Source organism: Leopardus geoffroyi, chromosome D3, assembly GCF_018350155.1.
Source record: "Leopardus geoffroyi isolate Oge1 chromosome D3, O.geoffroyi_Oge1_pat1.0, whole genome shotgun sequence".
In the NCBI taxonomy this organism is placed as follows: Eukaryota; Metazoa; Chordata; class Mammalia; order Carnivora; family Felidae; genus Leopardus; species Leopardus geoffroyi.
This window is the reverse complement of record NC_059339.1, coordinates 73,130,403-73,155,356: the sequence shown is the minus strand read 5'-3', so window position 1 is coordinate 73,155,356 and position 24,954 is coordinate 73,130,403. Positions and strand designations below refer to the sequence as shown.

Genomic DNA, 24,954 nt, shown 5'->3' with positions numbered 1-24,954 from the left:
TTCAATTTCAGTACACTAAAATAAATACATAGATATGTTTAAGGACTAATTAGGGAAAATGATTCATTAAATAACTCCAGTTGTATGGGCTGAAGATACAAATAGGTTTAAAAAAATGTATAGGTATATCTGACTTGTTACCGAAGGCTGGTAGGATGCTTTGAGGGCATGAGTTCTGGATCATTGAGCATGTCAGAGTTCAGTCAGATCTTTCCTTCTCTCTCTCTCTCTCTCTCTCTCTCTCTCTCTCTGACTTTTTATTAAAAAAAAAAAAAAGCAAACAAAAAACAACTCTGCCATGTAGTCTTTGTTGGAAAAAACTTGATGGACCAGGGGAGAGATCCATTGTTATAGTTTTTTTTTTTTTTTTTTAAATTTTATTTATTTTTGAGAGAGACACAGAGCGTGAGCGGGGGAGGGGCAGAGAGAGGGAGACAGAATCAGAAGCAGGCTCCAGGTTCTGAGCTATCAGCACAGAGCCTGACGTGGGGCTCAAACCCACAAACCATGAGATCATGACCTGAGCTGAAGTCGGATGCTCAACCAACTGAGCCACCCCAGCGCCCCCATTGTTATAGTTCTTAAATATTTAAGTCTCTTTGGCTTTCAGTAGAGTGGCTTTTCCCCTACCTAATATCTTCTTTCTGGCCTTCCCCATGTGGTTAAACCTGGTGTCTCCTGTATTACTCGTATGTTCATTTCCATAGAAGCTGTGGCGCTCTCACATAACTGTCTTATTTCCCCCTAGGTACACCTAGATACTAAATAGGTGTTTACCAATTGATGTGATGCTTAAAATTTTATGAAACAAGTCTTAAATGACTTTCTTAGCTATTGCTTTATATTACCTGGTGGTGTGCTGGGATGAAATTGGTTGGGGTATTTTATTAAGTCCAAGCATTTTCCAGTTTCTTATTTTCATCTTTAGTGTTGAGGATATTACAGAAGGATAGAAAGTAGTTTAGAGATATAGTGAAAATGCTCATAGTGCAGAGACACAAGTGAGAAATCAACATTTGAATCTCGAGTCTATAGGTTTGTTTTTTATTAAGTATAGGGTGTTGTGTGTCTTAATTTTATGTGTGTTCTATGTCACAGCTCTCATAGTTTTGGCAGCTGTTAGTATTATTTTGCTAAATGCATTACATGTATTATCTTATTGGGCCCTTATAACCCTGTTAGCTGTAGGTACAATTATCTGCATTTTACACATGCGGACTTGGGACAGGGAAGTTAATATGCTCAAGGTTGTACTGCTGGTAAGGGCAGAGTTAGAATCCTGATGCAGGGGATTTAACCCCAGAACTTTTAACCACCCTGCTCTGCTGCCTCCCATAGAAAATCCTTACTTGTAATTCTCAAATATTGAACCATCTCATACTTAATCTGCTTTATGGAGCTGGGTGGGCTGCTAAAACAATGTAGTTACTATTATATTTGCACCTTTAAGTCGACAAAGGGTAAATGTTATTTTATTTTATTTTTTTTTGACAAAGGGTAAATTTTAAATCCTATTTGGTAGTGAAACCATTGTACCAAAAGATGATCTTCCAGCTCTATGTAATGGAGAGAAAAGAAATTGAAAAATTGTGGTAAATTAAAATAATTAAAGGAGTTTTATTCTGGGTAATAGAAGTGATCATTTGGTTCAGAAATGTTTCCCCCTTCTTTCTTGCTTGCTCTTTTGATACATGTTTAATTTAGGATTGACCATGTTGTTTCTCAGATATTCAGATAGGCAGCATGTTCCCTACGGAGCAAGCTATAGGTCATCTTCGTTTTAAAAGCTTTTACTTAAATTAGAAGAAATCAGGGGTGCCTGGGTGGCTCAGTCAGTTAAGCATCCGACTTAACTTGATTTTGGCTCAGGTCATGATCTCATGGGTCGTGGGATCGGTCCCACGTCAGGGCTCTGTGCTGACAGCACGGAGCCTTCCTGGTATCCTCTGTTTGTCTCTCTCTCAAAATAAATAAATAAATAAACAATGAAAAAAACTAGAAGAAATCAAATTGTAACTTGCAGTCTAAATGTAGCTCGAGATAGTTTTATGTGTTTCCTCCAAAAAGCTCGTGTGCTTCTTTGAGTTGAGGTACGATTGAAATGTGCGCTGCAGACCAATCAAAAAAATCTCTTTAGTTGGAGAAAGGAATGAAATGCAACGTTTATTACTAAGTGCTTATTGCATAATTGCAAGTTTGACTTGCTTTTAGCCTCTTCTCTTGAAATAGGCTGATTGAAGCCTGGATCTGGAAATAAAAGACACATGGCTGTGGTGGAAATTGTGCTCCGATAATTCTCTCTCAGTCGTACCATCCCAGCTGTGCTGTGCTAGGGGAATTTTTGTTAGGGTACAACATTGCCATCTGTCCTACATCTGATTTTTCAAATCTGATATGCAAAGTCTCACCTGCCAAAACACCCACAATACCTGTAGTAGAGGAAATACATAGCTCGAAAGGAACTGATACACATATATTTTAGAAATAGTGTCCAACAGAAATTGATAATTTTTTTCAAATTGCTTTAGAATTTCATTTGTGAGATATAGAGTCATAATTTAATCTTCATGGTGCAGTTTTATTTTTATTTTTTAGTGCAGTTTTAATTAAGCAGGAGCTGGTGATTTGCAAAGGAAGTGATACTTTTGTGTGTGTGTGTGTTAGATTTCATAGTGGGACTAATAGAAATTCATAAATTTTTTCCTGTGTTTGAGGTCTTTTCAGACCTGTGTGATGAATTAGAAATAAATCACCAGCTCTTATTTCATGGATTTACTTTTTGACTTGGGGTATTAATACCCTTTGCAGTCCTTGTTTATTGGTCTTTTATGGCTATTTGCCATTTCCACTAAGAAATGACTAAGCAAATTGTAAAATGAAGTTTTGCTTAACTTTGTCAGAACTTCTAAAAACTAAAACTTCACAAGGAAGAATAAAAGTATGGAATAGAGTGAAATTTTAGTAATATCTATGGATCTTATGATCTTTGCCTTGTCTTATAAATTCAAACTTGTTTGGGAACTTGATTACATAAGTTGAATGTAAATAATGGTAAATACTCAAATTTAAATTTTGAAATTGAACACTTTGTTCAATCATTCAATCAGGAATGATTATGAGTTATTTACAAACATGTGGAAGAAGATTTTTGAAATATCTCTTGGTGTTCTTTTTATGCTGGACAAATTCATAGATGAAAGAAAGTGTGAATGTTATAAAATTATTTTCAACCTGTATGCAGTGATGTGTGCCTGTCTTTAAAAAAGCCTTTCCCAGAGGCCTGTAGTGGAAACGGGCAAGTCCTATGGCATTTTGAGCATAATTCTGTTAACCTTTACCACATGTGCTGTAATCGTTGGCTGTCTCGAACACCAGATTCTGAACCTCCTCAAGGTGAGTGGCTGAGTCTGATTCATTCTTGAATCTCCAGTATCCACCATAGTCCCTGCTATACGGAAAGCTCTTAAGAATTGCTTGTTGAATGAAGCAAATAGTTAATACATTTCTATTAAATGACCTAAAAAACTGGTTAGTGTTGGCTGTAAATAGGCCTGCACTATAGAGGTGGTCTTGTGTCTCCTGCTATAGCCAGCATCCTGTCTTGTACCATACCAGGTATGCAGATAGTGAATAGCTGAAGTAACTGTTCTTATTTTTCTTTAGACTTGTGTGTGTTTAGTGTTTGTGTGTGTATTCCATACAGATTTTTAGACCTGAAGGAATCTGTAGTAGGACTTTTGATTACAATTTTCATATTAAAAAATCCTTTTATCCTTTGCTTTAAACATCTACCATCAAAAATTGCTTTTGTATCATCTGGGGAGGATAACATATTTCTATCTACTGTTAACTAATATTTCTTTGTGCCATAACTGTAAAGTTATTTGTTATAGTATCTGGTAGGAGGTAGTTTATGATAAAAAATAAATATAATGTAAAAGTGGTTATACAGAATACATGTTGCAACTTTATACTCTTAGATCCTACAGTCATAAACTTACTAGTCAGTTCCTAACTGCTTTCTCTCCCCTTCTGTACTTATTTGAAGACCAGTAAGTCTGTCTGTAGACCACACTTGTGTTGCACTGGTTTACAATAAGAATGGAAACTTCTGAGTCAGAAAATTGGGACTTGAGTCTTGCATCTTGCTTTACTCTTTTAACTTGGACAGATTTATAAGCTTCCATAATATAAGCCTCTGATCCCTCAACTGTAAATCAAAGGTAAGAAGTTTACCTCGTGGAATTTTTTTAGGTTAAATGAAAGTACGTGTAAGGCATTTGGCATGTAGTAGATGGTCAGCAGATCAATAAAATGGTAGTTTCTTTCCCTTCGCTTAATTAACTAATGTAAACAGTTATTAATCATGTGGAGATTTACAGTATTTTAATTTTGAAATGTGATTAGGGCATGTTCATCAGGGTTTTTAGAAATATTTTATTTTTTCCCCTGATTAGAAGAGTGACCCATGCTCAGTGTGGAAATTGGGAAAATATAGGAGTGTAGAGAGAGCAATGACAATCAGCTTTGTAGTCCTAAAGAGAATCAGTGTTAATATTTTGACATATTGCCTTCCATTCTCTGTGTATATAGGTGTATATGTTCTTTTTAAAAATTTGTTTTTAATGTTTACCTATTTTTGAGAGAGAGCGAGAGAGAGAGAGCGAGAGCGAGAGAGAGCGCGAGAGCGCGCGAGCAAGCGCATGAGCAGGGAAGGGGCAGAGAGGGAGACACAGACTCTGAAGCAGGCTCCAGGCTCTGAGCTGTTAGCACAGAGCCCGACACAGGGCTCAAACTCATGAACCATGAGATCATGACCTGAGCTGAAGTTGGACGCTCAACTGACTGAGCCACTCAGGCACCCCTGTGTGTACGTTCTTTTATAGTTCTTTTTACACTGGAAGAATCCATAGATTAAAGCAAGGATGAATGTCTTAAAATTATTTTTAACATGTATGCTGTGATGTATGCGTTTCTTTAAAAAGGCCTATTCCAGAGGCCCCCTACCTCTTTTTTCAAAATATAGTCTCTTTTTTTGGGTATACTTATCTAATTTTTTTATTATGGAAAAATTCAAATGTGCAAGAGCAAAAATTGTTAGAAAAGTGTAATGAAGCTCCTATGGACTCATCAACCAGTTTTAATAATTATGAACTCCTGGCCAAGCTTGTTTCATCAATATTCAACTCCCTTTTCCCATTATATTTTGAAATAATTCCCAGATGTATTTAATTTCTGACATTTCCATAACAGTGTTCAGTCCTCAATTCAACCAAAATAACCAGTGTTTTTTCCTTTTTTCTTTCTCACCTTTAGGCAGTGGGATGAGATTAGGTGGTGGATCACCCTGGCTTTTATTTTTTTCTAGCTTTGATATAGACATAATAGAATTTGCTATCAGTAATATACTGTTTGCATGTTGTTTGTTACATAAATGCTAGCTTATGGAATGAGAATGATTGGTACAGAATTCAAATTATACTTAAGGTCTTTTATACCACTTAAAATTGCGTTGGTGATTCCTTAAACATTTATGCCAAGGGAAAAGGTGCAATGTTGTCACATTTTACCAGCAGCCAAACTGTAAATAATTTTTTTTCCCTAATGATACTTTAAAAATAATTCTCTACCTCTCCCTCAACTGCTAAGGAAGTTCTTTAATGCTCACATTTACTTGCCCAAACTTCATATTTTTAAAAAATTACTTTGAAGTTTTCAGGAGATATATTCAGCTTGTATACTTTAAATATATATTATTTAAAAGTAAAATATATATACTTTAAATAAATATATTTTGTTTTAAATATTTATCAGGGGATATATTCAGCTTGTATACTTTAAATATATATTATTTAAAAGTAAATATATATACTTTAAATAAATATATTTTGTTTTAAATATTTTATTATAGAAATTTTCAAACATATATGTAAAAGTAGGATCATATAAAAAAACTACCAAGTACTCAATTCAGCAGTTGTTAATCTTATTTCTTCCATCCCCCAATGTACTACCTTGACTCAACCTTATTATTTGGAAGCAAATCTGACATCATATCATTTCATTCATAAATAACTACTTGAGTATGCTGCTTGTGAAGATAAGATTTAAACTTGTAGAAGTTTTATAACCATGTAGAACTCAGTATTTCAAAGTCAGAATACAAGAGATGCCAACAGGCAGTTTGTGATTATTTACCTGATACTGGCAGTAATTGCTATATGGTTCAGAGGAAAGAAACCTTCCACTGCTTCATTCTGGGAAGGAAGGCTTTTTATGGAAGAGATATAATGTGGATTGGTATTTCTGGGCCCTTGAGGATCGGGGTTGGAGTACTGCATTATGGATTGGGTAACAGGTATGATTTGCAAAAGGCCTAAGAGGGAACCATTCAGCCTGTTTCGAACAGTGAATAAACTAACATGGTTGGAGCAGAGGTCATTGAGTAAGAGGAGTGGAAAGTAGGGTTGACAGGTTCAGAGGAGGTTAGATGAAAAAGGATCTTAAATGCAGAGCTAAGATATTTGGTATCCTTTTGCTAATGGGTTAAAGTCATTGAAGGCTTTTCAGCTGAAACTATGGTCAGAGTGGTGTTTAGGAAGAGTAATTGGGGTAGTTTAGAATGCAGAGACCAGCAAGTAGAAAGTCAGTTAGCCTGTCCTGGTGATTCAGACCCAAGGTGATAAAGACTTGATTTGGGCAATGGCAATGGAAAGGAAGGATAGATTCAAAGAAAGGAACTGGATTTAGTAGTACCTGATGGGAGACATAAGTAAGACAAGACAAGACAAGTAGATAAAATGTACTGGGGACAAACTGCAGACGAGGGCTGACGATGGTTCACTTTAGGAAAGGCCCGCATGTAAAGGTAGGGGGAAAGGAACTAAAAAAGGGGGTTTGGGAGCTGACTTGTAGGTAGATTTCTCTGTGTGTATGTCATACAGCTTTGAAGCAATGGTATACGTTATTTGAATTAATTGATTTGACAGTTTTCTGATTATATATTTTGTACTGAAGTACAAGATAATTTTGATTTCAGATCTTAGTCTCAACCAAAATTTGACTTGTGGAGACAGTTGTTAGAGAAGTCTTTTTCTTTCGGTACTTACTCTGTAACTAACAAATAAGCTTTAACATTTAAAGAGGTATAAAACAAAGGAAGTTGATGTTTTTTTGATCTCAAACTTTTCCAGGGCTGTAGCTTAGGGAATTTTTAGTATGGAGGTTTTTCTCATGCCTCACAAAGTACTGTTGGAGAGTGATGCCCTCCTGAACATGCTCTTCAGCCGTGTAGCTGACCATCTGCTGTCCACAGTGCTCCTTGTCGCTCATAGGCCAGCTCTCCTTATTGTGCTCTGATTACTGCCACCTCCACAGTTCATCCTGTTAGAAACTGGTTCGGAGGTATACTGGTGTTTGCTCAGACTCTGGGCTCCTCATCCTGTTCGACTGAACATCATGATGATCCATGCTACCAAAGTAACATGAAAACATATGTTCTGCTCCACCAGAGGCGTGTTTTCAGGGTGCAGTTGCACAGGCCAGCAGCAGGTCTTCAGAAGAGTTGCTTTTTCTGTGGAGACTGGCAGGGTGTGCTATCGTCAGGTAGCTCAGGGAATGATGATCACAGGTGAATATACAGAGCGATAAAATGGGAATACCACTAAACTAAGGTGACCAGAATTAAAGTAGTTTCTGTTATCTCAATGAAATTTTTTTAGAGTGGAAAGTCAGATGCTAATAAAATTTGTTTCTTTTTGATAATCTGTAGTTAGAAACCTCTAAGGCGGTGTTACACGTAGGTGCTTTAAACAGTTTAATTAAAATGAAAGCTAGCAAAGACATAGATGAAATGTCCTCATCTGAAATTAAAACTCTCACATCTTTGATTTTCATTTAATCATTATTTAGGGTATTTGGAGGGTAGGAGAAGTTAAAGGTGAGACCACAAGTTGGTTCTGGGTGGGCATATCTAGGGGACAGTTGGTAGGGAATTTTTTTGTGTGGTCGAAAGTGAAATATTAGTATTTCATTACTGGGATTAGAAGTAATCGCTTTGGTTAGAGAAAGCTGAAAATGACTAATATCCTTCACTAGTCTACTAGAATGTTCCTAGGTTATAGTTTGCTGCTTTTAGAATAAAAGCTTAGTCATGCTAATCCCTGGTGTGTGAGATTGCGACCTACTTACTGCAGCCATCTTAGAGGGCAGACCGATGATGACTTAGTCATTCTGGGTAGTTTCTTTGTTCATCTAGCATTATTTCCTCCACCACTTTCAGGGTCATGTCGGTGCTATCCACATATTTCTGTACCTGATGGGAAGAATTCTTACTTAACCATTCCCTTGGCCTTTGCCTTTTTATATGCTTGCCTTCATCTTGTGCAGAGGAAGGTCCCTGGTTTATAATCTCCTGGGGCAGCCAGGTTGACTTCCCTAAAACACTAATAAGCACAAGCTATAGCAGTTACAGAGAACGGCCTGTACCACTGTTCTGAAGGCAGCCGTGTGTATGACCAGTACTTGTAGCTATCCCGCATAGATGCCACATAGAATTCCGTCTTTATGACTGGGGATAGTGATTTGTATGAATAACCGATAGAGTACCAGTTAATAGTCTACCTTTTTTGGGATATGTTCATAGCTAAGACTTGATTTCCACTTTCTTCATTGCTAATTTAGTTTATCAGTAGAATATGTCAGGCCTTTCTCACAGTTTCCATTTGATTTTTAAAATCAGTAGACATAGGAACTATTTAAACCATATTAAATTGCTAATCTAGATTATAAGCTATGCAGTCACATTAATTGAGTACTTACGTAGTTAGATTTCCTTAATTTGGGGAGGAGTGTCTAAAACTGATTTCTAATGAGTTTTGTTCTAGAGTGATGTTATACTGACGCTCTAGTATGTGTTCAACTGCAGTAGATAGCTGGCATTTCCACTGTTTCATAAGAAACTACTCATTGCAGGGCTAATTTGTGAATTTAGTAAATTGATTTCTTAAAAAATGATTTTCTGTTTGTAAGCTGTATCCTTAAAAATAATAGTGCTTATCTTTTTGGTAGAAGTTACTACCTTAGTATTTTCATTTTCTGGAGCATTAGTCTGTTGAAACTAAGTCCACTTTAAGCTCAGCTTTTATTGCACTAATAAGATGTCTTATTAGATGGAAGTCTGATTGAGAACTATCATTTTGTAGAGAGGTTTTTATTCATATTTGAGGTATATCAAATAGGTTATCAGAATCTTGTTGACTGTAACTGGAATTTCTGATTATAAGGACTAAATGGCTATTCTAGCTTAATCTTCATTGTAGTTGTATAAGTGACATAATGGAATAATCTTTACCAAGTTTTCTTTTTTTTTTTTTATTTTTTATTTAAAAAAAAATTTTTTTTTTAACGTTTATTTATTTTTGAGACAGAGAGAGACAGAGCATGAACGGGGGAGGGTCAGAGAGAGAGGAAGACACAGAATCCGAAACAGGCTCCAGGCTCTGAGTGGTCAGCTCAGAGCCCGACGCAGGGCTCGAACTCACGGTCCGCGAGATCATGACCTGAGCTGAAGTTGGACGCCTAACCGACTGAGCCACCCAGGCGCCCCTTTACCAAGTTTTCAAATTAATTTGGGTCTTTAATTATTTCTTATGTAGTGTAATAGATTAATCATGAAAATATTTTCTGGTTCGATTTTAAGAGTCCATGCAATATAACTTACATAAGTATAGAACTTACCATTTTATTGTGTCTGCAAATGAAACTTATGTTCTTTACTATTCAACTGATAAAGTATTTTGTTGTGAGAAAGTTACTTTGTTCAGTGTTCATATATGTTAATTCATGTTTGAGAGTTTTAAAAAGTGGCATTGCAATTTCTGGTTCGAATCATCAAGGAAATACATAGAGATTTTTGTAATGAAGTAGAATTGCAGAGATATAGTAGATTTATTTCTAACTGGGTTTGGAGAATCACAGCTTCACAGAAGAGGTGACATTTTACTTGGGCTTGGAGGCTTTAATAATCTTATGACAGGCAGGATATTGCCTATGTTCATGCTTCCATCTGGAAAGACATGGCTAAAAGTCAAAGGTACATGGCGTATTTCTGGTGACATTGAGTTTGGAACGTGGGGTACCAAGGCTGGTGGAGAAACGGACTTTTGAAAATAATTATAAACAAATGGAAGGTCTTTGATGTGTTCCTGGGGAGATGAAGCTATTTTTGTCAGCATTGAGGGGCCTGAACATTTAGCACTTGGTGTCAGATGTGTGGCTGAGGGGTGGGGCACCGAAGCATCGTCAAGTGGCTTTCTAGTTTGGTGGATTAGGCACTAGGTGGACGGCAGTGGGGCCACAACAGAGGACGATATGAGATGGGGTTTGGGGTGCAAGTTTATGGTGGGCAGAGATGGCTCAAGTTTTGAACCATCTTGAGGATTATGTGCTCTTTGTCATACTGAACATATTTGGAAATCTGGTTAGAATGAGAGTGGAGGTTTACTTCTGCGTAATCCTGTATTCTTTCCTCTCCTGTGTTCTAGTTGTTGTCTGAGTTTGTTCTACTCCGTTATGTCCTAGTTGTTACTGGTTGTTACCTCCATCTGTTGGCTGAATTTTATAACTTGAGTTGTGTTTCAAGAATACTTGAATTCTGTGATTGTCGAAAAAAAAATGCTGATATGATCTTCATTTGTCTTGAAGCGAGTGGTGGCACAGAATTTGTGACAAAGTGCGGCATGTTGTTTTGGTTTGGATTTGACCCAGAGAAAAGTTTTGCTCTTCTAGGGCAGTATTTTGTAGCTTGGTTTCCCACGCAAAATTCCCTTTTGTTTTCCTGTTCAATTATTTTTCTTTTATTGTGGTCTGTTAGTGCAAGGTTAAGTTCTAAATAGGACATGTTGGCTTTTTTTGAGAAATAATTTGGAATTCTTACAGTTCTCTTCTGGTAACCTATCTATGCTGACTTTAATAGTTGATTTTAGCACGTTTGGCTCAGAAAATTTATTAGGTAAAACTGGGGCATTTTTCCTATAAAATTTTTCTTCTAGATCAATGCCATACAGCAAAAAACTTTTTTAGGAAACACTAGTTTAGTTTAGCTTTCTATATAATTTTGGCACTTTTATAATTTTCCAGCTTTGATAATATTTTCTTAGGAGAAGTTATCCTTTTTTTTTTTTTTAGTTTATTTTGAGAGAGAGAGAGAGGGCGGGCGGGGTAGAAGGAGAGAGAGAATCCCAAACGGGCTCTGTGCTGACAGTGCGAGCCCTATGTGAGGCTTGAACTCATGAACTGTGAGATCATGACCTGAGCCAAAATCAAGAGTTGGGTGCTTAACCGACTGAGCCACCCAGGCGACCTGAGAAGTTATTCTTGATAAGCTTCTCCGAGGTAGGAGTTTGGGTAAAAAAGTTCATGTCAACAATGTTCACACCATTTGCAAATGTTTGCCTCAGTTTCCTCCTTTTAGGGAGCATTTAAATGCTATCAGAATTCAATATATCTTTTTTCTATTGTAATGTTGTGAGTTCAGATGGGTAGCCCAAAGAGTATATGGATTCCAAGTGTTTTCTGCTTTTTTGTTTGTTTGTTTTTTTGTATGTGTGTTTTTAACAAGGATTGTTGACTTCAGAAGAATGTGTTCTGAAGTTCTGATTACTGCTGACATTGTGTATATGTAATACTTACGAGAAAAAGCATTTCAAAAGTCAGTTTGGAAGTAGTTTGTAATGTTGAAGACCTTTGCAGCATGTGTATTGTGCTCTGCATGCAGTTTGTACCCGGATTCTGTCAGTGGCTCTGGAGTGAGTGACCAGTGGGATAATCTGCAGTAACATCTGCAGATGTTACTCCAGCGGTGTACCTAGTGGAGTGTGACACTAGATGAAACGTTATCTCTTCTTACAGGGAAGTTGTGAAGTTCCTTTAAAACTTTACCATTTCTTTGAAAAAAATAAACATATTGGGAGAGAAAAGAAGATGCGTGGAGATCTAAATACTGTTATCTTTTGTACAATTGATGTTATCTTTCTTCTAGTCCAAGTGGTAAGAAGTTCAGAAGCAAACCTCAGTTGGCAAGGTACCTGGGAAATACTGTTGACCTCAGCAGTTTTGACTTCAGAACTGGAAAGATGATGCCTAGTAAATTACAGAAGAACAAACAGAGACTGCGGAATGATCCTCTCAATCAAAATAAGGTTGGTTAATTTACTTAGAGCATATGTATCCTATTTCAAAAGCTTTCCACAAAGTATCTTACATTGTAATTATGTCACTAGAATTTTGGCTGTGTCTGAATGTCTTAGTCTACCCTGCCCTGGCAAAGCATTTTGACTTATAAACCTGATTAATTTATGGTAGTTGGCAGTACTTTGCATAAGTAAATTGTGCACAGTTGAAAACAATATTTCAGTATCTCTCAAACATCACATTTTTGGCCCATTGGGAATTTTTACAAAAGATTTCTGTGTTGATGTTAATTGTCTCATTTTTTTTTTCTTAAAATAGTTGCTGTTGCCCAAAGAGAGGCAAAATTTTAATGTGGCAAGTATCCTTACCACATAGTTTATGCTTACCTATCAATTTTTGGGATTAGGATTTGAGAAAGGGTAGTTTTTATTTTGATTTTTGATGATGTGGAGAAGGACTTGTAGCAATAATATTCTCATCCGGATAGGATGATTGGATTTTTTTCCATTAGCTCTTATTTTTATTGAGCTGCTTGTTTGATGGTTTATTGTGTAGGAATTTAAACAAGTAGAGTTTGAGTTATTATGCTAATTTAATTGCATTACAGCATCCAATATCTTTGCTAAGAAAGCTTCCCTCCCCACCCCCACCCCAAGGGCGGCTAATCTTAGGTAACCATTTTGTCACAATTTTTCTTCCTCTAAACTTCAGAGATACATGTATGTGTATTGCCACCACTATCGTCTCACACTGACTGTGAACATAGTGGAGGGAAAAGCAAGGGCTTTTCTTCCAGGGTATATATAACCTTGCTACAGTCAGTCGCATGCCACTTGGGAGTCTAGCATTCACTGTAGGAACCCTGAGGCGGTGTGTAGAATGAGACAGGCTTTGGAACCAGGCAGGCTCTGCCACTTATTAGCTCAGGCAGTCATGGGGGTGACTCTTTTAACTTCGAATGGCCTCAGATTTCTCATTTGTGAAAGTAAGGTAGTGCACTCTTTCCCTTAGCATTACTGCGAGGAGTAAATAGGAATTAATATGAAAACCCTAATAAAGTGTTTGACCCATGTGAGTTCCTTTCTTTTCCGCATCGCACCCTCCTAAGCTCCAAGCTTCCTCGGTGGACAGTATTGCTTGGTGGCCAGTGTGGGAAACTCTTTGACCGAAGATCTCTTCCTCTGTACCTTTTTACTTTTCCTGAAAGGCTATGGGTCTCTGCTTCGTAGCTCTCTTTATTCAGAATTGAGCCGAATAGTTTGTTTGTAATAGTTTAATTTCCAAAAATTGGTATGGGGGTCAGAGTGCATTATTTCCTCATCTGTTGCGTTGGTCACCATGCATTGATGTCCATAGGGACATTGTCAAGTACCATGTTTAGATAGGCAGAATGGGAAGGGAAAGCTGAAATTGCTTTCTCTATTGCTTAATTTTGGGGTTACTTTGGGTTGATAGTTACAAAAGTGTTAAGGGTAAAAAAGATAGTGGTAGTACAGGGAGCTCAGATTACCAAAAGTGAGTGTAGTGTGTATGGGTGAAGCTCTGTGATTCAGCTTAAGAGAACCTTTATTCTGGGTTAATTTTGCTGCTTGAATGTACAGAGGAATATTAAGATTTATTTTTCTAAAACTGCTTTAAAAAAACAAAAACAACTCTAACCACATTGCTGGGTACCTGTCAAAAGGGCTCAAATATTTGTGAAATGAACAGAATATTTTCAAACTGCCCTATTGTTATCAGAATCACAGTTAAGCTACAGTAAGTGTAATATGAAGATTTATACCTGATAGTTACGATTCACTAAAAACCAAAAACTAATTCGTCTCTTTAGTTTGTGTGCACCTTTATGCTCTAGCTGCGCTGGACTGCTCATCCTCCTGCACCATGGCATGTGCTTTCGAGATTCTGCTTGCGCATGTGCTGTTTCCTCTGCTTGGAATGCGCTTCCCCCCTTCCCCTCCATCTGGTGAACTCCTGCTCATCCAAGGCCCAGCTCCATTGTCTCCACCTCTGTGAAGCCCGCCCCTGCATTCATCAGGCAGGACCAGTCCCTTCTTCCATAATGCCTCCCTGGTGCTTTGCCATTGTATTTGTGATTGTTTGTCTGCTTCAACTAGACTGTGAGCTCCATGAGGGCAGGGACTGTCTTTTTCTTTCTTTTTCTTTCTTTTTTTTTTTTTTTTTGTATAGGTAGTCCAAAGCCTAGCACACGGTAGGTACTTAATAAATGTTTGCTTCATGTTTATTTGATTTAATATTCACCTCATTCCGGAAGTTTATAGTGGTCATAAACATTGAATAAATTAATATGCCGTACATTATTTTGGAACTACCTTTCATTGTCATTGTTTTCTGAAGTTTCTGTTTGAATTTTGGGGGGCATAGTCTTACTTTTGCACCTGATTTTCTTTTAATTAAGCATTCAGAAAATTGACTTTTGCAGTTTTAAAAATAGGCTTTCTTTTGGAGTCATGCCAACACTGAATATCTCTATAAAGCAGAAAGTGTATTTGTGGCTAACAATGTATTACGTCTTTTTAAAAAATAATACGGTATAGAGAATGCTGGGAAATTTAAATTAGTAAACAGGAATGTTAGGTAGTTTTGCTGTATAGCTATAAACTTGGCTGAAGTACGTTATTAATTGTGTTGTTTTTGAGGTTTTTAAAAACCCTTGAAAGAATTTGAAATGTTATTAACAAAATAAACTTTGAAACAGGTTAAATTGCAGTTCATAATGACCGATTATATACTGAGATCTTAATATATTTTCCATATCAAAAGTGAGTTTACTGAGTGCTAATACTTCAGGTATGGTTGGGAAGATATCTTTTGAAGAACTTTGCAAAGTGGTAATCATTTTAGGATGAGTGGGTACAGTGGAGTGGGCAGTCTTTTGTATTTACTACTATTTTTGCAGTACCTATTCTTGCTTGTCTCAATCACAATCTTAACCTTACCCTGAAAATCTTTTCCATTCCCTATTACATTGTACCTTACTGATTTGGTACTACCGTAATTTTTTCCAGTCACTAGTTCTGTGTTTCTAGCTGATAAAGTAGAGCTATCAAGTGGTTGCTGAAGATACTCCATTAAGTTAATAGAAAAAGACTAAACGAAGATTTGGAAGTCATCAAAACAGAGTTTGAAGGGAGGAATAGCTTTCTCAATGCTTACTCAAAGGGAGAAGTTACAGTTAGGTAATGATGGAAATGTCGTAGCCACTAGCCGCATGTGGCTGGCCAGTGAGTAGTTGGAATATGGCTAGTGAGACTGAATAACTGATTTTTAGTTCTTGAAAGGGGAAGTTTCTTTAAAAAAGTAATTGGAAAAACTAGGATTGGATAATAAGAGCACAGTGGTTCTGTGCACAAAATATGTTTTGGGAACTCCAGTAGTTGGGTTTTGTTGCTAGAAATTCCTTTTACTTCAGTGTTTCAGATGTGTGAACATTAAACTGAATTCCTGTGGTTCTAGCTCTTAACACTAAAATGTGTATAAATTAAAGCAACAAAACTAATAAAGTCCAAGTTCCCCAACATGAATGTGCCATATGATGTATTTTTATAAAATGCTTACAATGTGAATATGGTATAGAACAAGTTACTTTTTAGGTTGGCTGGGTGTGCTTACCTTGGAAAGACTCAGTTCTTTCATCACATTTCTCTAGTCACACAAATTTGATAATTTGGAAATAAACAACATTAGATTGTCTTGAGTGGAATCAATTGTGTAAGTCTGCCATTATTCATTTTTCATGAATTATGTTGGTTTATGGTAGTGTGCTTGTGATTTTATCAACATGACCTTGGATTCTGTATGGCTGTATCCTAGGTATGTAACCAAATGATCTAGAATGTGCTTGTTTTACTTATCCTCAACAAAATAATAAAAATTCTTGTAGAGAGCTAATACATCTTGGGGGCAGTATCTGCAGTTTGAGAAGCACAAGTGAACACGTGATGGTGGGAATCAGATTGGGTACTGGACAGAATGGGTACAGGGGGAGAATGAATTTGGGAAAAGATGAAACTGGAAGTAGGGATAATGGTTTAGGCTGTTGAAGTCTAGAAAAGTAATGATGGCTTGAACTAATGCTGTAGCAGGAGGTATGGAAAGGTGTTAGAGTCAATCAAGAGATATAAGTACATTTAAGTACTGATGATTGTAGAGAGACAGAACCATTGATGCATGCTACAGTTCTGGCTTGAGTCACTGGGGTGGAGGTCGATAAAGAATAGGGGAAGAAGATCAAGTTTGGGGGTGGGGTGAGGAAGACTGAGTTGCAATAGTTTTGTTACTTGGACTTCTGAAAGGATCTGGTGCAGCCCCAGGAACTCCCAGGTCATGCTTTGAGAACTCCTGTCATTGTGGTTTGTCATAACTTACTAGGATCGCCTAACAAAGGGGCAAATAGAAGAAAATTACCTTGTCACACCATTGGTAGTGAATAAATGAATAAATTAGTTTCATGGAGAGTAAGAAGGAACTTCCAGAAAAGTAGTAGGAGAATCAAGAAATTGTGTTATAAAAGCCTAGGAAAGAAAATTTACTTTGTAGTATCCATTGGATTTCCAAGTTAGAAGGCATCTGGTGACCAGTTATGAGGGACCAGAAGTCTTTCTTAGAATGCCAGAAAGTTTCTGGGAAATGAGAAATTAGAAGCAAAATGTATCCTGCTGTTTTAAAGGTTTTACAATTTTGATTTATTATTTGATTGGGTAATTTGTACACAGGGTGAAAGGATAGTCGATAAAAAAAGCCTCCCTCCCTCTACAGCCTCTCATGTGCAGTCCTCTTCCTGAGAGGAAACTGCTGTTAGTTTTGCCATGTGTCCTTCCAGAACTTCTGTGCATTTACAAACATGTATGTACAGTATATATTTTTACCCCTCTAACCATAAAAATGCTTAGACCACTTTTATGGAGATTGAATGAGAGGTAGAGGAGAGGAAAATATTCAGAAGAGAACGCATGACCAAGGAACACTATCATTATTGTTATTTTTCCTTTAATGGATAAAAGTGGCCAAGAGAGAACCAGTAGAGAGGCAGGTGTCCAGTCTAAGAGTCCATGCTTCAGGAGGCCCTCCAGGAACCTTTGAACTAAGTGCAGCATTTTCTGTTATGCATTTTTTGTGAGGAGAGAGTCTATTTATCAAATTCTAAAGGAAAATGTAGCTGACAAAGCTAATAACCACTGTTTAGAAGCAAGAGAAGAAGCAAAGCCTTGGCAGAAGATATGAGGGACCAACTCACTTGCTCTATCTCAAGTTAGGACTTTGTTGAAGAAATTGGGGATTTTTCAGTTATTGAAAGTAGTCCTGTAGTGGACTGACTTATTTATGTCCTCAGGACTGACTTATTTATGTCCTCAGGACTCCTGTGGTAGGATCATTCTGATTACCAGCTCCTGATAGAGCATACTGTGTGTAAGAACTGCCCCTTGGGTTCTTTGTAGAATCTCTCCATCCACACTGAAAACAGAGACCTCTAATTCTTTATTCCTGGTCTTATAGAGAAAGTAACTAAAATCTTTCCCAAAGATGCTAGTGTCCTCTTCGTCAGTGTATTAAGAACTTGTTGGCATGGAGTTTCTTTTGGTATCTTTCTAGTGGATATAGTTGGGAGTGAAGAGGGGCAGTGAGCAGATCATAGGTGATAAATTAGCATTGCTAGGCCTTGAAGTTCTTATAAGGGATTACTGGCATCTCCCTTAAGTGTAGGCCACTGTTGAGTCCAGTTTCTGTTAATTTGAAATGAAATGGACAAAAGTGGAAGTAGAGAGCAAGTAGTTATTCTAGTAGTCTGTTGATAAATGATGATGGCCTAGACACATGGTGGTGGAGAGAAGCAGACAGTTTTTAGATCTGTTTTGAATGTAGAATTTACAGGATTTGCTAATGATTGGGTATGGAAGATGACAGAGAAGACTCAAGTATGAGACCTTCGTTTTTAGATGGGTGGGTGGATTGGGTTACCATTCACTGCGATCACCTTAGGAAATAATTTGTATGGGTCAATAAAATAAATTTTGAACATGCAAGGTTTGAGGTGCTTATTAAACATCCGGATGGAGATGTCACATATGCAGTTGCTATGCCAAATTGTGAGGTCTCACCTGGAAAGTCATTAGCACTTAGGCAGTATTCCAAGTAATGGGACTAAAAGAGATTGCCCAGACAAAAAGATCCAGAACCAAGCTCTGAGCAAATCCAATAACTAAAACTTGGTTACAGCAGAAGGAATCAGCAAAGTGGATTGAGAAAGAATGGCTAGTACGGTAGGAGAGACATGGGAGAGGAGAATGTTTCAAAAAGAAGAGTGAGTGGTCAGTTGTATTGATGCCTATGATGGGTTGAGTGGAGGGAAACAGAAATTTCCCTTGAATTTGGCAATATGAAGGTAAATTAATAACCTTGATTTTCAGTGGCAACAGAAGCCAGGTTGGACGGAGTTAAAAGTGAGTGAGAGATAAAATTAAGATGGACAAATCTTTTGGTAATTTTTTTTGGATAGAGAAGAGAATCACTAGATGGTAGGTGAAAGAGATGATTTGGTTAAACTCCCACCTTAAAGACTTTGAAAAGTTTAATAATAGGGTCTGTAGCAAAGTGGAAAAATCACAGACATCAAACAAGTTAAGCACATTCGCAGGATGATGATGATGATGATGAAGAAGAAGAAGAAGAACAACAACAACAACCACCACTACCATGAAACCTGTACTGGGTAGGGAGGAATGTGAAAGGGGTTAAAGAGCAGTGAGAAACCAAGAGAGTCAATGGATGGGAGTCAAAGAATGCAGAGGGCAGTTCTGAGAAAGTGAGCTGCAAGGATAGGAAGTAGGAATTGGGAGACTTGGATGCTTGATTGAGATACTGAAGATGGTGTAGTTACTAGTGTAGACAAGCCTGTGACTATAATGTTAGGTGAGTGAGGTTGGGCAGAGGAATAATAGGTCAAAGGACTCAGGATATTGGGTAGTTATCCACATGGTTTTTGAGGTCTCCCAGAATGAGGACAAGAGTTGGGATGGAGAAGAAGACTGAAATGGAAGCTAAAGTCTAGTGAATGAAGGAGAAAGGGAGCAGGGGTAGAGGGTAGTATAGCCAGATATATGAACTTCAAAGGAACTAGTGTTTTTGAAGGATCAAAAGTGGAGAAATTATTTGAGAAAAATGGGAGAAAGGAGAAAACCTATGCCACCTCTTGGCCCTTAGATATGCAGTAGAGAGGGAGAGACATAGGAAGGGTGGGAGGAGAGGGAGGGAAAGAGAAGTTCATGTGAGAGGACTTGAGGCCATCAAAGGATGGCCAAGTCAGTGAATGCAGGAACTGGAGAGAACGTTTAGAGAAAATATTGAGGATATAGGAAAGTGGCCCGTCATTCAAGAGTGTATGCTATGAGGATTGGGTCTGGGATGGGTCAAAAAGGCTTGAAAGCCACTGAACGGTGGGGTAGATGAGTGGGGGTGCAGAATATTACGGGGACGAGTGGTGGGTGATAGTGTATGATCTGAGAGACTTGACTGGTTATTACTGAGGAATGTAATATGTGGTGGTATTAATTTTGGTAATTGTTAGAGCAGAATACACAGTTGAAACATTATGGTCTGGACTCTGGGCTGACTTTGTGACTCAGGAAGACACTGGCCACATCCTACCTATAAGCATAATTTAAATAGTAATAGATGGAGTAAGTCTAGGGGCCATTTCTCTTACATTGATGATTTCAAGGCAGATAATATAGATAATTTTATTCTTAAAAAATTTTTTTAATGTTTATTTTTGAGAGAGAGAAAGAGAACAAGTGGGGGAGGGGCAGAAAGACAGGGGGACAGAGGATCCACACTGGGCTCCGTGCTGACAGCAGGGAACCCAATGCGGGGCCTGAACTCACAGACCGCAGGATCATATCCTGAGCTGAAGTCAGACGCTTAATCAACTGAGCCACCTGGGTGCCCCAGGTGACTTCATTCTTTGCATAATAATTTTGAGATGGACGTTGTAGATAGCAATGAATGATAGTATTTTCTACCTGTTTAGCACCTGTGAGTTTAAAGCAGAAAATGAGCCTATTGAAGGCTCAGGTCTGCATAACATAAGATTTTACATGTAATAGACATTTTATGCATCCATTTATTCCACAGAAAACTTTTAGCACATTATATGCTTAGGCATTATCGCAGACTCTGAAAAATATGGTAAAGGAAGTTTCTGTGCTCATGGGACTTTAATTCTAGTGGTATGACAAACTAATACACAGGTTAAATATCAAGTGCTGTACTGTGAATTCATTAACAGTGGTTGAGACTGACTGGGTGGCTGTTCAGGCTGAGCAATCAGGGAAGTTTTCTCCAAGAGGAGGATTTTGCAGCTGAGATCTGAATGATTAAGAGTGAGCTATACAAAAACCACAAGGAAAAGCATACCATGTAAAGGGAGTAGCCAGTGCAAAATCCCTAAGGCAGGATACATTAAGCCTGTGAGAGCAGAGTAGGCCACTGTGGCTGGAGTTCAGTGCGAGGGGAAGGCATCCTAGGTGAGGTCAAGGCAGCAGACAACCTAATCACGGCTTGTCAAGCTGGCATAAGGAATGGTATGGAATGCTATTTTCGGACTCCAGATAGGGAGCAATAGGATTGCTTTGGCTGCTGTGTGGAAAATGTAGAAGTGCAGAAGTGGGAGTCAGGGGCCAGTGCACATTCAGGCAGGAATGATGGTGACGTGGACAGTGTTTGTTTAATGAGTGAATAAAGGAGGAAAGGATCAGAGCAAAGGCCTCTTTAGTCCTAGAACTGTTTAGTATTCTCTTGTTCAAAGCACTTCTAATTTTCTCATTGCAGGAACGTCCTTAATAATAGATACCTATTTATCTTTTGCTAATAAATAACCTTTAGCTAATAAATGAAGATAAGGTATCAGTTAACAACATTGATCCATTTTTTTGGCTAATTTGAGCAGATACAATTGATCCTTAAACACAGGTTGGACTGTACAGGTCCACTTATATGCAGACTTTTCTTTGATAAATACAGTGCAATACTATACATGTATTTTCTTTTCCTTATGATTTTTTAAATAACATTTTCTTTAGCTTACTTTGTTGTAAGAATACAGTATGTAATACATACAACATAGAAAACATGTATTAATCAACTGTTTATGTTATCCATAGGACCTCTGGTCACAGGCCATAAGTAGTAAAGTTTTGGGGAAGTCAAAATTATATATATGTGTGTGTGTGTGTGTATATATATATATATATATATATATTATATATGTATATATATATATGTGTATTTTCAACTGTGTGGCAGTTAGGTGCCCCTCACTCCCACATTATTCAAGGGTCATCTGTATTTAGATATTGATTGGATAAAGATTGCTAGGGACCAAAAAGCTAACAGAAGAACTTTACATGTTAGCAAATAGACTTACTGATGAGAATAGTCTCTTCACTATGATATTAGGTTTATGTTGTAAGTTAGTGCCTTCAGATCTATCCAAATATGATAGAACCTTTTGAGAGGGCTGGGCTTGGATTTCATGCTAATAACGAAGGTAGATTTGGAGTCATAGTAGCCTATGCTGTGGCTTTGGCAAGATTTATTTTGGATGCCCAGGTTTTTTTGTTGGCAATTGAGGTCTATTTCACTGAGTTTTTTTTTTTTTTTTTTTTTTCAACGTTTATTTATTTTTGGGACAGAGAGAGAGAGAGACAGAGCATGAACGGGGGAGGGGCAGAGAGAGAGGGAGACACAGAATCGGAAACAGGCTCCAGGCTCTGAGCCATCAGCCCAGAGCCCGACGCGGGGCTCGAACTCACGGACCGCGAGATCGTGACCTGGCTGAAGTCGGACGCTTAACCGACTGCGCCACCCAGGCGCCCCTATTTCACTGAGTTTTATAGGTCCTGAAGAGTTCCCTGACATTGTAGACTGTAAGTCGGTAAGAGAATTAAGCCCTACAGCAAATGATTTGTGTGACTATCTCCACCATTCTCCCAAGGATGTGTATACAGTTAGTGCCAACCCAGATGTAAAGGAGGTAATGAATTCCACACAGTACGTGGCCTAGTTTGAGTAGAGCTGCTCTTCAGTATTTGGTTGAAACTCATTTCTGTCTTTTTTTGTAAGTTCTTTAATGACCTCATATTAACTAAAACTGCAAGAAGTTATTTTTCAAGTAGAACTCCTCAAAACTTGTTTTCAGTGATGAATTTCAGTCCTCCACCTCTTCAATTAACTACAAGTATAAGTCCTTTTTAATGAGCTCAAAATGTAGTCTGTCTCCTCTTTTTAATATCTCATTGATCTCCTTAAAAAAGAATCTTGCTCTTAGCAAATTATACTAAGTGGATTTTCAGTACAAAATCGTAGATCCCAGATATTTTTTCTTTATTTTTTGTAAAAGCCTATGAAGTTTGCAGAACTTTGTGAATGTATTGTTTAAAAACCCACTGAATTGTACACTTAAAAATGGTGACTTTTATGGTGTGTGAAATATATACCAGTTAAACGAAATCAAAGATTGTAAAGCAGTTTGCATTATTGGCTTTTGATTTTGTGGAAAGGCACTAAGTATAGGCTACTGTACATATTCTGGAACAAAATGAAATTATTTTTTTGATGATATTCTTGGTTTGCTCTAAATGTACCACTCAGGCTCCCCTCTTTGTGAACCAGGGAATGGCTTTTCTCCTGAAAAAGCTTAATAGGTTTAAGTTCCTAATTTTCAGTAGCATGCTCAAAAACACATTAATGCTGATAATAGAAAGAGCAGGTATTTATTCAGAATTGACATACCAATGTGGCCATAAAACCTACAGCTATTTTGTTGTCTTCTCCCAGAACGTAAGCTCTGAGGCAGGGATTTTTGTGTTTTGATGATAAGTGTATACCCAGCACACAGTCAGTGCCTGGCATGTAGTAGGCACTCAGTATTTGTTCAGTGACTGGATGAAAGCAGCATTATACATGCATTATCTTGTGTGATCTTTGTAAGAATCTTATGAATGGTTATTGTTATCATCCTCATTTACAGATGAGGAAAGTGATCTCAGAAAAACAAAGTTCTCAAATTGGGGCATGAATATTTCTTGGGGGATGTGCTATATGGAAAGCCATGGAATTAAAATGATGAATGAAACTTGGAAGTATCAGTTTTATTTGAGCATTTTGGGTAGGTAGAGCAACATTTTTCACATTAAAACATGGCTAATTTTTAAAAGTGCAAAATTTGCGGGGCGCCTGGGTGGCGCAGTCGGTTAAGCGTCCGACTTCAGCCAGGTCACGATCTCGCGGTCCGTGAGTTCGAGCCCTGCGTCAGGCTCTGGGCTGATGGCTCGGAGCCTGGAGCCTGTTTCCGATTCTGTGTCTCCCTCTCTCTCTGCCCCTCCCCCGTTCGTGCTCTGTCTCTCTCTGTCCCAAAAATAAATAAACGTTGAAGAAAAAAAAAAAATAAAAAAAATAAAAAAATAAAAGTGCAAAATTTGCAAGGATTTTAAAGGTGAAATGAGTCCTTTTGGTTCTTGTCATAGAATATGTACAATTTTGAACTGTCATTCAGTTTTATTTCAAAGCTAGGCTGGAAAAAGTGGTATTTAGAATATATAAGTTCCTGCTGTTCAAAACTATGCTGTGTAAAGGCTTCCATAGTACACACAACACACATGGTTTTAAAGGAGTGTTTCTATATTCTTAACTTCTAGAAGTATACTCTTTCATGTAGTTGACCTGAGCATGCCCCGGGATGGAGGTACAAACTCTTTTTTCCCCAGTTGCCCTTTTGTAGTCCACCTTCTCCCATTTTACAGAAGAACATACTTTTTACTAGCCTGTCGTATTACCATGGTGCAAAATGTTTGATCTCCAGTAAAGGAATAATTTGAAATACTGGTGTCGATGCCGAGAAAATGAATTACTTGGTAACAGTCAAGACTTTCTGTCAGTAAAGTTCTTTGTCTAGAATTTACAGAGCACTTTATGTAGACTTCGATTATTAAAAATTTTTGATGGTTCACTATGCGATATTTTGACATATAACTCAAAAGAAGTTCAAAGAATTGACTGAGAAGAAAACTCATTCTATTTACTCATTTATGCAAATAGGGTTTCTTGCTGTTACATCTACAAAAAATGAAGGATAGGAATGGAATTGGTACTAAATCTTGGGCCTATTCTAGCATCTGTCCCAGCCCATGAAGTTATTAAAAAAAAATTTTTTTTTTAACGTTTATTTACTTTTGAGAGGCGGAGAGACAGAGCATGAGCTGGGGAGGGACGGAGAGAGAGAGGGAGACACAGAATCGGAAGCAGGCTCCATGCTCTGAGCTGTCAGCGTAGAGCCCAACGCAGGGTTCGAACCCATGAACTGCAAGATCATGACCTGAGCCGAAGTTGGACACTCAACTGACTGAACCACCCAGGTGCCCTGAGGTTTTTTTTTTAAATAAAAAATTATCTTCTTTAATGCATCTAATTTTTATCTTATTCATTAACATGTAATTTACTATTTAGGGGCAGTTATATACTAGTGATGTAGTAAAGCAAAAGACATTTTTTGTAAAATTTTTTTTTTTTTTTTCAACGTTTATTTATTTTTTTTGGGGGACAGAGAGAGACAGAGCATGAATGGGGGAGGGGGCAGAGAGAGAGGGAGACACAGAATCGGAAGCAGGCTCCAGGCTCTGAGCCATCAGCCCAGAGCCCGACGCGGGGCTCGAACTCACGGACCGCGAGATCGTGACCTGGCTGAAG

General features: G+C 37.8%; 1 protein-coding gene across 1 annotated transcript in view; it reads left to right on the top strand.

Annotated features, from left to right (window-relative positions):
• The window catches only part of MBD2 (methyl-CpG binding domain protein 2), a 66,794-nt gene that overhangs the window by 5,015 nt on the left and 36,825 nt on the right, over positions 1–24,954 (top strand). The window contains exon 2 of the mRNA XM_045459445.1: positions 12,041–12,200. Coding sequence (XP_045315401.1) covers positions 12,041–12,200 — 160 coding nt within the window. The remainder of the gene's footprint in view (positions 1–12,040; positions 12,201–24,954) is intronic.